The sequence below is a fragment of the Phacochoerus africanus genome, chromosome 1 (genome assembly GCF_016906955.1).
Source record: "Phacochoerus africanus isolate WHEZ1 chromosome 1, ROS_Pafr_v1, whole genome shotgun sequence".
In the NCBI taxonomy this organism is placed as follows: Eukaryota; Metazoa; Chordata; class Mammalia; order Artiodactyla; family Suidae; genus Phacochoerus; species Phacochoerus africanus.
In genome coordinates, this window is record NC_062544.1 from 155374969 (window position 1) to 155388656 (window position 13688).

The 13688-nt window shown below is 53.8% G+C and overlaps 1 protein-coding gene across 1 annotated transcript in view; it reads right to left on the reverse strand.

Annotated features, from left to right (window-relative positions):
• Window positions 1–436: 436 nt before the first annotated feature.
• Window positions 437–13688, reverse strand: part of SLCO2A1 (solute carrier organic anion transporter family member 2A1) — an 81998-nt gene continuing 68746 nt past the window's right edge. The window contains exons 9-14 of the mRNA XM_047782840.1: window positions 12591–12780; window positions 10805–10970; window positions 8304–8467; window positions 4748–4812; window positions 2177–2300; window positions 437–1360 (exon numbers count right to left, since the gene is read on the reverse strand). Coding sequence (XP_047638796.1) covers window positions 1240–1360; window positions 2177–2300; window positions 4748–4812; window positions 8304–8467; window positions 10805–10970; window positions 12591–12780 — 830 coding nt within the window. The 3' untranslated portion in view covers window positions 437–1239. The remainder of the gene's footprint in view (window positions 1361–2176; window positions 2301–4747; window positions 4813–8303; window positions 8468–10804; window positions 10971–12590; window positions 12781–13688) is intronic.

Below are 13688 nucleotides of genomic sequence, written 5' to 3' on the forward strand. Positions count from 1 at the left end.
AAAGTCGGTCTCCAAAAAATAAGATATTTGTGGATAAAGGCCTCCTTTGTTGGCTTCTGTCTTTGAACCTCCACCGCACAGCAGCAGCACCTCTCAGCCCCAGCCCAGGAGAGGCGCCCACCTCCCCGGAGATGGTGAGAAGAGGTTGAGAAAATGTGGATGAACTCAAGTCTATTTGAAACAGGAACGTCAACCTCTCAAGCTTCTGCTTGCTGGGCTGCAGGTGGCTGCGCGGCTTGGTGGATTTGGACATTCCCTAGGCTTCTTCACTGGTCTTGCTGACATCCCCGACTGCTTCTTTACACTGCGATGTTCAGGCTAAAGGCGAGACGGGAAGCCTGTGTGAAGCCACCTCATCTGCGCCCGTGGAGGGGTGTGTGTGTGTGTGTGTGTGTGTGTGTGCCACCTCATCTGCGCCCGTGGAGGGGTGTGTGTGTGTGTGTGTGTGTGTGTGTGTGTGTGTGTCTGCAGCAGGAAGGGAGGTCTTCCCACCCCTGAGAGGTGAGGCGTCTGGCCCTCGTGCTGTGGGGTGAAAGCGGGGGCTGGGAATCACAGCCTGCCTCAGGTCCTCACCACCGCACGGCCTTCTCCGTTTGAGATGTGCCCCTGGAAAGACAGAGATGAACGTGCGCAGACCCGTGTCCAGAAGGGTCTAGAGTTCATGTGAACAGCGTTGGGACGGTCCATCCCTGGGGACTGGTCCCAGCTCTGGTGCCTGAGTGTGGGTGATGGAGAGGGGACCAGCTGGCCATACTTCCCAAAGTGGCCTCTTGGGGCAGGAAGTGAGGATCGGAGGGGAAGGGAGCCAGACCCTCCTGGGCTCAGAGGAGGCGCAGAGGGGGCCGAGCCCAGATGTGTAGGGGGCTGCAACCAGGCTCTCTGTCCCTAGCCCCCTCCCTTCTCCTCTGGCAGATACCCAAGGTCTCCTCAGTTAGAAAACTACTCCCTGAGGGCTCGGGGACAGGGGCTGCCTCCGTGAGCGTCCCCACTGTGCCAGATGAGCCTGGGCCTGTGGGGGCCCCTCCCAATGTGCCAGGGAAGATCCCACCCTCCAGCTCTGTACCCACCCGGCCCTAAGGGTCTGTGGAGGGCTCTGGGAGGAGGGGACAGGGAGGCAAATGGTGATGGGCTTTTCTTCCTACTTAAGAAACAAAAAGGAGATGCCGTGTTAACATTAGTAATATGGGCGGGTGTGGGAGCAGGTCTGCTCTCGGGGCCGGGTGGTGGCTGAGTCGAGGGTCAGATGAGGCCGGCGGCCTTCTCCTGCACATTGTACTCCTTGTTCTTCTTCACCCGCCAGCTGGTGAAGAGGAGCAGCAGCGTGCCCAGAGCCTTGTAGCCCACCTGCAGGCCCAGGTACCTGTGGGGCGGAGGACAGGACCTGTGAGGGGTGTAGTGGCTCTGTGGCCTGTGTCCCACATCATCATCACAGTGGCCCAGGCCATGTGTCTTTACCACTCAGGCCCCCCGGGTGGGGACCACTTCCTTATTCCTTTTATCCACTGGACTATACACCTCCGAGGGAGTAGGCAGGAACAGACCTGAGACTCCCCATCCAGTGCTCCTCCTCCCTATCCGGGTGCCACCTCCCGCCCTGAGAGGCCCACACACTGCAGCACAGCTTCCTGGAGGGTCCTGCCCACACAGCATGGCCAGAAGGAGAGGGAACCTCCTCACACCCCTCCCCCAGCCCTCTATGTCACTCCCACACTGTTTCCAGCTCCCTCCAGCCCCCTCCCCCAACTGTTTCCGTCTGTGGGATGAGGCTGGATGGGTACAGAATTCAGTAGCACTGCAGCTGGGCTCCGACCCATCCGGCCTTGGCCTCTGCCAGGAGCCGCGATGGGCCACCCCTTTCCAAGCAGGGGGAGGCTGCCCTAGCATCACTGTTCCATGGCTTCTGCCTCTCCCTCCGACAAACTTCTTTCTGCTGCTGTCCCTCCCAAGGGCCAGCAGGGACCACAGATGGGAGCCACGTCAGAGCATCCGCTGGGTCTTGTTACCTGGATGGTTCTCTATGAGCCCCAATGTGCCTGTCACTGGTGGCCCCGCTCCCTGCCCATGGCTGCACCCCCGGGTCCTCCCCCTGCAAGTCCTGACAGCCCCACAGTTGCCACTGGAGCAGATGACCACCCTCTGCTGGGGCCTGGGGCCTGGCTGTTGTGCGGGCCCTCACCTGTCTCGGAGAGCGTCATTGTCGTAGTAAGCACAGGCCCCCCGCCTCCCCGAGCACTGGGAGCTCCACCGGATGCAGGAGTAGTCGATGGTGAGGCCGTAGAGGGCTGGAGATGGCAGCCAGGCTGGCATCAGTAGGAAGAGAGTTCAGAGAGCTCAGATCACGTGGAGCTGCCCGCAGAGGTGCCCGACAGGGTGGGGAGCAGAGCTCCCCAGCGCCCCTGTGCGGCCCACACACATGAGAACAGCTTTTGCCCCGCCCCCGGAACCAGGGGAAGCAGAAGAGCCTTCCTTGGAGCCTGAATTACCCTTTCACTAGAGGCTTAGAAGAGAACAGGAAGCCGAGCCATCCTTTCAGGGCAGAGTGAGTCACGATGTCACCTCGTGCCAGCTTGGACAGATAACACAGTTCCCACACTTGGGACTGGCCTCAAGTGGAGATGTGCTGGGCTCCATGAGGTGGCCTGGAAGCTCTCTAGGACACCAATTCTTCACGCCCTCACAGCCACCCAGAGGTGGGTGGGTGCCCTCATTTTAATGGGGAGGAAGGTGGGCTTGGCTGGCTCACCATTGCATAGCAAGAAGGGTCAGGGCTGGACTCTGAACCCTCGTTTTCAGAGGTTCAAATCTCATGTTCTTCCACGACACCAAGCTTCCCTGTTGGCTTAGACAACATCCCCAACACCCTGGCTGTTCAGAGCCTCTGCCCCAAGCCCCTTGATCTTCCTGGCAGCTGAGTGGCGAGAAATGGTCCAGCAGGGGTCCTGCCCTATGACTGCTGACTATGTGGACCTGCCCCGTATCCTTAGCTACAGTTCTAGGCAGTTGCTGGACTGGGGAGGGGCTTGGACAGATCCACACCCAGGCCAGACCACTCCGTTCTCAGAACCACTGAGAACAGCCTTCCAGTGTCTGTTTAGGGCCCTTAAGCTGCTTCTGGAGGGAAGAAAGAGGCAATTTTCTTGTAGCTCTGCCCAGAAGCGGAAATCTTCAAGAACCTGCCTCTCTATTCAGACCAGCTCACTCCCGAATGTCCAGGTGAGCGGGGGATGGAAACTGGTCACAAGGACTGACCTTCCTGAAAGATGTTCCCTGAATAGAAATGAAGTCCAGACAAACCCAGTCCTAGTGGGTGGTTTAAAATTTTCCATGTCCTTTTTTTTTCTACCCAGGGTAGACTTGCATTCTCAGGTGATGAATGGATCCCTCCAGCCTGGGTTTTCTATCTGCGGCCCCACATTGAGTGGTCTGAACTCAGATGAAAAAAACAAAGGAGCAGGTGCTTTAAGCCACAAGAGAGGAGCTGTTTTCACAGTGGTTGGAAGAAACAGGGCAGGGCTTTCCAGAGTCCATCCTGGCTGCTGTTGGGCTGGGCGGAATGTGAGGCTTCCTTCCCAGGGGAGGTTTCACAGCAAGTTACAAATGATATGTTATAAAAGGAATGGCACTGTGATGACGACCGTGCCTCTGTCACCAGGGTGGGGTAACCCCAGCACCCTGTGTCCTCTGTGCTTATAACATAGGCCAGAGGAGCAGGGTCTGAAGGGGGGCTTCTGGGACCGAGACTGAGAAACCCCACTGAAAAAGCTGGTTCGGTCCTCATCATCCCAGGCCTCACCCAATCTTTGCGGGAGTGCCCCGCAGAGGCTCCAGCCCGGCAGGCCCCAGGAGAGACATCACCCCCACACCCCAACAGGACCATGGCAGCTGCCATAGGGCGAAATGCAGCCCAGACTCTTGGGTGATAACGCACTGAGGGCTCTGCAGGGATTTCAGCATTTAAGGTCAGAAAGCGCAGCTGGATCACAACTGAAGCCCTTCCACTGCAGTCACCATATTCCCAGCTGCACTGCGTGCCCCCGGGTCCTCAATAAATCTGTCCTCTGTTGGAACCAGTCCCTTTACTTCATGTACCTGCCACTGCAAGGGTCTCCATATTAGTGTCCTGTGTTTCATCTAATGGTTGGAGGTGTCCAGAAGGGACAGTCTAGTGTGAGCAGTCTGGGAAAGGGCCTGCAATGTCCCTGCGCCCGGGGAGGGCAGGTGTTCCCTGCTGCCCGTAGGCTGCTTGCCCTCCTGAGGCCACTTCTGACCACAGTGCACAGTCCCTTCCTCCGTGGCTCTGGGCTGCTTGACAGCAGGGTTTGCCGGCAGAGGGCCCCGCTTTGCTGACTAGAGGCAGGAGGAGTGGATTTTGTAAAATGGAAGGGAAGCCAGGGCTGGGCTCCGCTGCTATTCTGGCTGGGACAGGAATGCAAAGTTTTGTTCCTACAGTGAATTCTTGGAGAGAGAGATGAAAAAAATACCTGCCTTCAGCGTTCTCTTAGGTATTCTAAGCTGTGCCCACTTTTCCTTTTTCTTACATAATTCAGTTTGGAATTAATGCCATAGACAGAATCTTTCCTAACCTCAAGTGGCAGGGAAACCACCCATACGGGGTTTGCTGTCTGTGGTTGTGTTGATGACGTGCAGCTTCTCTTTACAAGAGAGATGAGACAGGGCTTCCCCCGTCACCACCCTGCACCCCACAGCCCTCCAGTTCCCCCTCATCTGGGGTCACTCCGACACTTACCCAGCAGACGCATCAGCAAGAACTGTACCCCGATGGCAAATGACTTTTCCTCCTGGTTCACCACACTGAGAAGGCAAACAGGAAATCAGCAGCAGGAGGACTTCCCTTCTCTCCCGCAGCTAGCCTCAGGGCACATCAGAACTTGCCCTCGTGTGGCCTGACCGGGTTCACCTGGGACCCCGTGCTCCTGTTGTTCCTCTCAGTGCTTCTCAAGGCATGACGGCTGGCCCAGGAGCAGCAGCTTCCCTTGGGAACTTGCGAGAAATGCACAGTCTCAGGCCTCACCTCAGACACAGAATCATACTCTGGAGGTGGGGCCCAGCGATCAGTGTTGTGGGAAGCCCTCCAGGAAATTCTGCGCACATGCAGGTTTGAGAAGCACTGGTCTCTAGGATTTTCAGGGCTGCCCAGAGCCCCCTTCAAGAGGTAGAGGGCAGAGTGTCTGGGGGCAGAGAGGATGCTGAAGGCCATGTTTACGGCAGCAGGTCTGACCAACTCCCATGGTATCTTCCAGCAATAGAAGACAGCCCTGGAGTTCCCATTATGGCTCAGCGGTAAGGAACCCAACTAGTAGCCATGAACATGCGGGTTTGATCTCTGGCCTCACTTAGTGGGTTAAGGATCCGGTGTTGCCCTGAGCTGTGGTGTAGGCTGCAGATGCAGCTTGGATCCAGTGTTGCTGTGGCTGTGACTGGCAGCTACAGCTCCGATTCAACGCCTAGCCTGGGAACCTCCATATGCTGCAGGTGTGGTGCTAAAAATATGGGGGAAAAAAAAAGGAAAAAAAGAAAGAAAGAAAGAAAAAAGACTGCCTTGAGGCAATGTGTGATTAGGGCCCCTGGGCTGTCCGATCTGGTATACAACTAAAAGAATCTTCTAGTGGGTGCTGGCTTCTTGGGCATATGACCCAGGTGGCCAGGGCCCCACACTCAGAAAAGCCTTGTGTTTTTCTTTAAGGCTCTGCTGTGGCTACCCTGAAATTCATAATGATTTTGAAACCAGGAGCCTTGCATTTCCATTTTGCACTGGGTCCTGCAAATCATGCAGCCAGGCCTGCCTCCACCCTTCTCCCTTCCAGAGGAGGAAGGGACCTGGCTGAGGAAGGAAGTTCAGAGAGGGAGGAGGGAGGCTGTCTGGAGGAGGGACTGCCAGGCCCTTACAGCTGGGCGTGGAGCAGAGATACTGCCATTCATGAGGTGGGGAGCCATGAGGTGGGCAGCAGGCTTCCCCGTGCCCTGGGCACCCATGCTCCTGGCTGGGTGCCAGTGAGTGTGCTGAGGGGACAGTAAGGAAGGGAACTCAGAAGCAACCCCCAGGTCTCCACACACCTTTTGTTTTTCTTCCACAATTCTGCCAGCAAACTACAAAGCGACCATCTTTCAGCTAATCTGAGGGATGGAACAGGGGTAGAGGGGTACCTACTGGGATTCCCTCCCATGGAAAATGCCTTGGATCTCAATGTAGCGGATGCTCCTTTGTTGCCCAGAGATCCTTCAAGGGTCTAATCCCTAACAGATGCTTCTGTGTCTTGGTCCTTATCCCTGGGCAGACCCTTGGATTCTCAACTAATTGGGACCTGGGAAACCCCGATTTGGCTTCTGATGGAGATCTTGAGCCCCTTCTGGTCTCTGCCCCTTTGGCCCTGAATTAATGCTGCCTCTCTGACCACTCTCTTTTTCTGACACATTTTCAGCAAACCTTCACTCCCTGCCTGTATGCCTATGCCTGTTTGGGAGCCAGGACTGATACAAATAAGGCCTGGCTCACTCACAAAGTCATCTTGAGGCCTCTCCTTCTCCACAATACACAGCATCCATACTTTCATCTCTCCCAGTGGGATTTATCTTTAAACCCTTTTGGGATACTGGGGCCTCTTCTCCATTTTCACGCCAGCCCCTGACCAACCTTGGAAGGGAGAGATTTTCTAGAGACGCCCATCCCGTGGTTGGACAGGAGTCCTCTGGGAGGTGACAGGAATGCCCTTCCCTCGCGCTCAGAGATTTCCCTAGAAGATTTCCTTATCCTATTCCCTCTCTTCATCATGGCCACTCTCACACCTTTCTCAGGACTACAGGGTCCACCCTGGCCCAGCTGACCTGCGTGCAAGCAGGGAACTCCACTCAGGGGGCCTTGGATGAAGGCACACGTAGTTGGAAGGCATGGATGGGAAGTGGCAGAGGAGAGGGAGGCAATGGTGTTGGGAAGGCAGTCAGTTTTGAGCATCTCTACACATTTCTGCAGAACATGCTGAGAAGGCAGGGTTATGACTGCTCGCGTCTTGGGCTATCTCTCAGGGTTGTGGTAGCAACGAGCAACCTTGAGACAGGAGGTAAAAACCTTCTAGACCAGTAGCAGGCTTGGTCTATAGAAGCAGTGGCTCTCCCATGCTCAGCATTCCTCAGCTGTGACCTACGCCCACTGCAGGTGAAACATATACCTGGGCCCCTCCATGTCACCCAGGAGGACTTGGTGGGCAAGGATAATGATGCAATACGAGGCTCATACTGCTTGCTGTGCTTTGCCTTTGACCCAGAAGTCTGTAAGCATCCTTGTGAAACAGTAACAGACATAGGATCTTGGTAGGTGGCAAAGCTAACCTTTAAATGTATAAAATCCCAGACCCTTCGTCATCTCCTAGGCTTCTGGGGAAAATAGGTCATGGGCACCTAGTTAGCTGTTAATAATAATTTGGTTAATAGGGATCATTAACCAATATGCAAAGCACCCTGTATTTACAAAGCAATTTACCATATACCCCTGACACCAGTTCTTCAACATCAGTATCATTAACCCCTTTTCAGAGGAAACTGAGACTCTGTGAAGACAGCAACACCCAAGGACCTTCAGCCAGTACACAGTGGAGCTGGGCGTTTGACCCTGACCCTGGGCTTCCAAATCCTGTGTTTTTCCCTCTGCTTGCACGCAGGTGAAGACAGGAGGGAGGCAGGCAGGGGGTGAGTTATGTGAACTCGGTTGAAACCTGATTTTCTCTTTTGCAGAGAGTGAGGTGAAGGGAGGCTCATTCCCTGTCCAAACCTCAGGGGCACCTCAGTGTCACCTCAGTGCCCCTGTAGTGGGACATCTCTGCCCTCCTGACTCACCTTTCCCTTCTGACCTGGCTCCAAGCACACTGGCTTTCCTTATTTGCATCCTTGCTGTGGCCCTCATTCTGTCTCGAGAACTCTCCTCATGTTCCTTCCTCAATTTTGTGTATCCAGCTGAATTCTCCTCCTCTTGGGACTTAAAGATAAGTGAATCTATAGGCCTCTTGGCAGCGTGGAGCCAGGCAGCCTGGCTTGGTCATGCAGCTCAGTCACATTAGCTCCGCCCTCCTTGTGCAGGTGCAGGATAGAGGGGCAGGGACGTGTGACACGGAATGAGGCCACAGCAAGGGGCTCCGCACAGGCCTGGCACAGGCAGTGCTCTGCTCCGGTGCCTCAGTCTTAGCTTCCTGCATCACCCCAAGAACATTGCACGTTCATGGCCCAAGGATGCTGAGGGCTGGGAGAGGCGGGGGAGCCGAGGAGGAAAGCAGGGGAAGGAGAGTCTCACTCACCGCAGTACCATCATATAGAGTGGATTGTGGGAGACGCAGGCTATGAGGGCCACGAAGGAGATCAGGAAGATGGCTGGGAGCAGGAAGTGGGCGCAGGGGATGGGACACGGGCCCGTCTTTGCTGAAGCCGATGCCCCACTCACACAGCTGCAGTTCAGGTAGGTCTTGGAAGGAAAGGGAGGAGAACAGGAGAAACCTGTGTTAATGTTTCACCCCCCACACACTTCAAACGCTTGCCCCAGCTCTTGCCCCTCTGCCCTCCCTGGAGAGCTGGTGATGGTGGATGCAGAGGCTAGAGAGGAGACCAGATGGGGGTTTCAAGGTGCCCCATGGATCCCACCTCTGACCATGGTTTGGGCAACAGACACCATCTTCACCAAAGCCAGTTGTCCAGCATGGGCTGTGCTCCTCCTGTAGTTACACCCAGGTCGGGATGAGATATGTAGGATTCCAGCTGATAGGGCTCTTCTCTGGGCCAGGCTACCTTGAGCCCAGCAGCAGTGGCTTTGTGGGCTGATGTTTTTCCTATTTGTGTGTTTATTGCGGGGATGTTCAAGGAAGATAAAAATAGGAGATCTGGAGTTCCCTGGTGGCCTAGTGGTTAAGGACCCAGCATCATCACTGCTGTGGCTCAGATCACTACTGTGGTATCAGTTCAATCCCAGGTCTCAGAACTTCTTCATGCCACGGGCACGGCCAAAAAAGGTGAAGATATAGCAGTAGGAACACAGTGGAATCCACTGAACTTTCTGCCTGAGAGGAATCCCTACTGTTGGTGAAGGTCTCTGTGTCAAGTCTGTGAATCCACATGACCCAACACAATTGACTTTGTTGGCCACTGCCTATGTTACCTTCCTTCTCACAATGTCTGATGGACCAGCCTATGATCACTTAAGTGTAGAAGCAGTTATAGGGCTAATATTGGAACTAATGAGCTGATATGCTTCCTTCTACTGGGCACTGGAACTACATACCCTCTTTACTTGGGCTGCTGGGAAGCTCATAATTAAGTTATATACAATGCTGCTGCTACTTCCCTCAGTATGGGTTTTTAAAACCATAGATATTTTTCTTTATAATTTGCTTTTTTTTTCTTGATAGTATGCTAATGGTTTTGGTCTTGATGTGCTTTGTTACTGGAAACTTGTCAAGATTATTTCTGGAAATAGATGAGTCAGAGGTAAGTAAATAGAGATATAAAAACCACAGAAACCACCACAGGCTCCTCCAACTAGAAGGCAACGGAGGGAGCATCTTGTCCAGGTTCTCTGTCCTCCCACTGACTAAGAACCACACTCCTCTGCCTGCAGAGGTGGCTGTGGAAGCAGCCTTGCCCTGTCCTCTCAGGGGATGATGGTAAATGAGGGCCAGCCTTGTCCGTGCCCTCTGCACAGGCTTAAAGGCATAAGAGGCTTTCTACTCCGAGGGCATCCTCAGGGCAACTGCACAGACTTCTCAGTACTCTTAGAAAAGAAGAACATCCAAATCTTAAGCCTGGCCCCTGTCTTCTCTCTGGCCAGGCAGATGTAATCTCCTCCGGCCACACCAGCCCTGGTCTTTTTCTACTCTGGCTCATTCATGCCCTGGGGTCTTGCACTTGTGTTCTTTCACCTGCGTCGCTTCCCTCCCTGGTCTCCAGAGTGTTGTCTTCTTCTGGTGGCTCGGTTCTAAAGTCACCTTTTCAGGGAGCTCCCAGGCACACTCCATCCCACTAAGAATTTTCCTGGCATGAGTTACTTTCTAAAACTCCCTGTGCATTTTTTTGGTAGAATGCAAACTCAAGAGAGCAGGGACCTTGGCTAATGGGTTCCCAGGTGAATTCCCAGCACCCATGGCTATGTCTGGGGTTTGCTAAGTATTTTTTGAATAACAGCACAAATGGCTTGAGTTGGTTTGCTGCTGGCTGACCCTAGATGGCCAAGAGCCGTAGTGTTCAGAGTGCTGGCCGGGACCTAGCCAAGTGAGCATGGTGAATGTGGGCCAGTGGCCAGGAGACACCTGACCTTGCACAGACACACCCCAGGCTGAAGTCAGACTCAGGGTTTTAGTCCCAGATCTGCCCCTAAATAGCTGCAGGCTTCAGGCCAGTTGTGTGGCCACACCCAAGAGGGTCACGAGGGGTTGAACCAAATGCCCTCCATCACCTCTTCTGGCTCTAACCTTCCAGGTCCACACCACAGAGGCCGCCCCCCGCTCCATTTATCCGGGCCAATCCATGTGGCTTTGCAACATGGCCAAGGCTCAGGACCCAGACGTGCCCTTTAGGCTCCACCAGGGTGAGACTGGCAGGCTTCAGCGGAAGGAGTGCTGCTCTGAGCATTGTTAGGCCTCAGGAACGTGAGTTGGTTGGACCTCGGCCAATCTTTCATTGACTTTGGTCTGCAGGCATCTGGTCCTGACCTTATGAACAGGCGGTGGAGAGAAGGTAGGTGTGTCCAGAATGCTGGGAATGACAGGGGTGGAGCCCATCCACCGAGACCCTGGGCTCCTTCTGCCCTTACCAGTTGCTTAGAGGCTATAGAGCTGACATTGATGTCACTGCAGCCGGCGTGGCAGGGGGAGAGGTACTCAACCCCATTGTCTCCGCAAACCGGGTGGAAGAGGGAATCTGGGCACGAGCAGTTCTTGCGGCAGGCGAGAGGCTGTGGATGTATAGAACTTGATGTGCTGCCAGCAAAACAGGAAGCGGGAATCAAACAAAGCAAGACCAAAGGAAAACCTCTCCACTCCAGCCCAGCGTGAGTTCCCCGCCTGGCTAGTGTGCCTGTGTGGCTCTGTTTGTCTTGGGCTGGTGCCACCCAGGGATCTGAATTATGTCTGCTGGAGCCAGCGGAGAATTTCAAGCTGGCTGGTGCTCATGAAGCTGGCCAGTGCTGCTTCTTCTGCCAGTGGATCCCAAACCTACCAACTGGTCATTAGAAAGGCTTGGTTGGGAAACTTCCCACTGCAAGAGGGGTCAAGACAACCAACCTATCGGAACACTGATGAGAGAGATGGCAAATGCTACAGGAAAGTCACAGGCAATAGTCCCCTTGCCTTCTCTTTCATCTGGGCTCAGGCCGGAGCCCCTCGAGGCAATCCAGGGTCTAGATGGCCCCTGCCTCTGGGTCTATACAGCCCTTTCCCAGGTCGCTCCATCCCCCTGAGCAAGGGATTTCACTGGCTAATCTCTCCAATCTCACCATCCTCCGTATCTGATATTCATGATCTTCTTTGGGGAGGGTTGGGATGAACCACAGTTCAGAGCTTTGCTAAAATCATTATACTAATGCACGTTAACTGTAACGGATCATCTCTCATGTGCCAGGCACTGTGCCTGAGGGCTTTTCATGCACTGTTATCACAGTACATCTACAATTCATGATGCTCCTTTTATGGATGGGAAGCTTGAATATTAGAGAAGTTAAGTGATTTTGCTCAACGAATAAGAGCAGTGCCAGAATGGGGACCAATCTGAGGCCAAAGCCCTGTGCTAAACTCCCAGCACAGCCTTCTCAGCCTCTCAATCCACTGTCATGAGAGCAGAATAAACCGGGGTGGGGGGGATCCCCATCCTGAGTGACATTCCCTTCCTTCATGCCCACCAGAGACATAAAGAGAAAGACAGAGAAAACACCAAGGCTGAAAAGTATGGCATCTCCAGGTGTTGCAACCTCACTGGGCAAAATCTAAAGGAAGAGGTGTTGAAAGGTGACTCCCAGGAAAAAAAGCAAATGCTTCTTGCTCAGCACCTCCCCTCACGGGCCTCAAAGTCCTTCCTGAACATGAAGCCAGACTTAGAACCTAAAACCACGTGGTTTTATGCAAATTGACAGGTATGCTTAACCTGCCCTCTTCTTCACCTGCCCTAATTTTTCAAGTCTGCCATCACGTTCATTGTTCTTTTCCAGATCTTTTCAATCTCCGTTTCTCATCTTTCTTCGGCAGCTCACTGAAACTCTGTAATTCTAGCCGGTACAGGGCTCATGATAAAACATAGCTTATTTCCTGATTCCTGAGCCTCACACCCCTACAGATTATCCTGAAACCAAACTGATTTGTTTTGGGTGTTTCTTAAAAAACAGAACCCTACCCCTGATGGCTGGGGACCCACTTGGACCCCCTGACTTCTTCTGATAATTGAACATATTATTCAAAATCTGATTTTCTCAGTTGCCACATAAGAGAACAGACGAACAAGGGCAAAGGAGAGAGGACAGTTGAGGAAGCAGGTAAGAAGGTGTCTGGCAGCCACATCCAGGCTCTGGCCTTAGCAAAGAGCACTTCCTCACCCCTCCTGCCCATTACCTGGGGGGGTAGACCTCAGCCACCTTGGGAGTGGAGCAGCCCATGAAGAACAGAGGGGCACAGAGGATCATGGAGATGGTGATGATGGTGGCAGCCACTCGGGGAATGGTTTGCAGGGAGAAAACGAAACGCTTCATGAGGATTCCTCCAAATAGCATTCCCAAGGCCGCGGCCGGGAGGTTCACAGCACCTGTAGACAGACATGCTGGTCTGGGTGCACAGGCCTCCGAGTGTGTGCAGGCCACACATTGAGCTGGACCCCAGAGAAGGGGCATGGCATCCTGAAGGGACAGTCACTGGGTTTAACTGCAATAGTCACAGATAACCTTAATTGAGCATTTACTGTTTACCAGGTATAATCACAGAGTTATCCTGATATGGAGGAGTAAGGGGAGCTCTTACTGCCAGTGGGATGTGGGTTGTGTGCATTTATTAAGCACCTTTCATTACCTGGCCCCTCAGTCCAACCTTACAATGACTGCATGGGGTTAGCCAGGCACTGATGGTGCCACCTGCCTATGTGCTAGTCAGAGGCCAAAGGCTAGAGGGGTGAGGTCACAGCCAAGGGCCACACAAAAGGTCAAGGGTCACACCCTGACCACCTTGCCACCTCCACAGGGCCAAGGTCACTTCACCTGTGAACTGGGCCCCATAAACCACTTGGGTACTTAGTGGGACCACATCAGTGCTTCTCAAACTCAGTTGCAAAACACACCCATGCTGGATGCTGGGCTCCACCCACAGATTCTGCTTTCATTGATCGAGGGTGGGCCTGGGTGTCTGTGTTTGTTAAAGCTCTCCAGGGGAGCCTAAAGTGCAGGGGGGGTTGAGAATCATTGGGCCACATACTCTTTACCCAGGTAAATGTCTTTAAGTCCTTGGAGAAGGAGGGAAAACCCAGGAGGCATCTTGTCTCACCCCCAGTTCAGTCCTCTGTTGCCCCTGATGATGTCTGGGCCTTTGGGAGGCAGTCAGGCTTTCAGCCCCTCTGAGGGGAGGAAGTCAGCCCCCAGCCTCCACCCACTCCTGCCTGGAATGATAGGCGACTGAGAAAACTGCCAAGAACATTTTAGGTTGCCGACCAGGAAAAATGTCCTT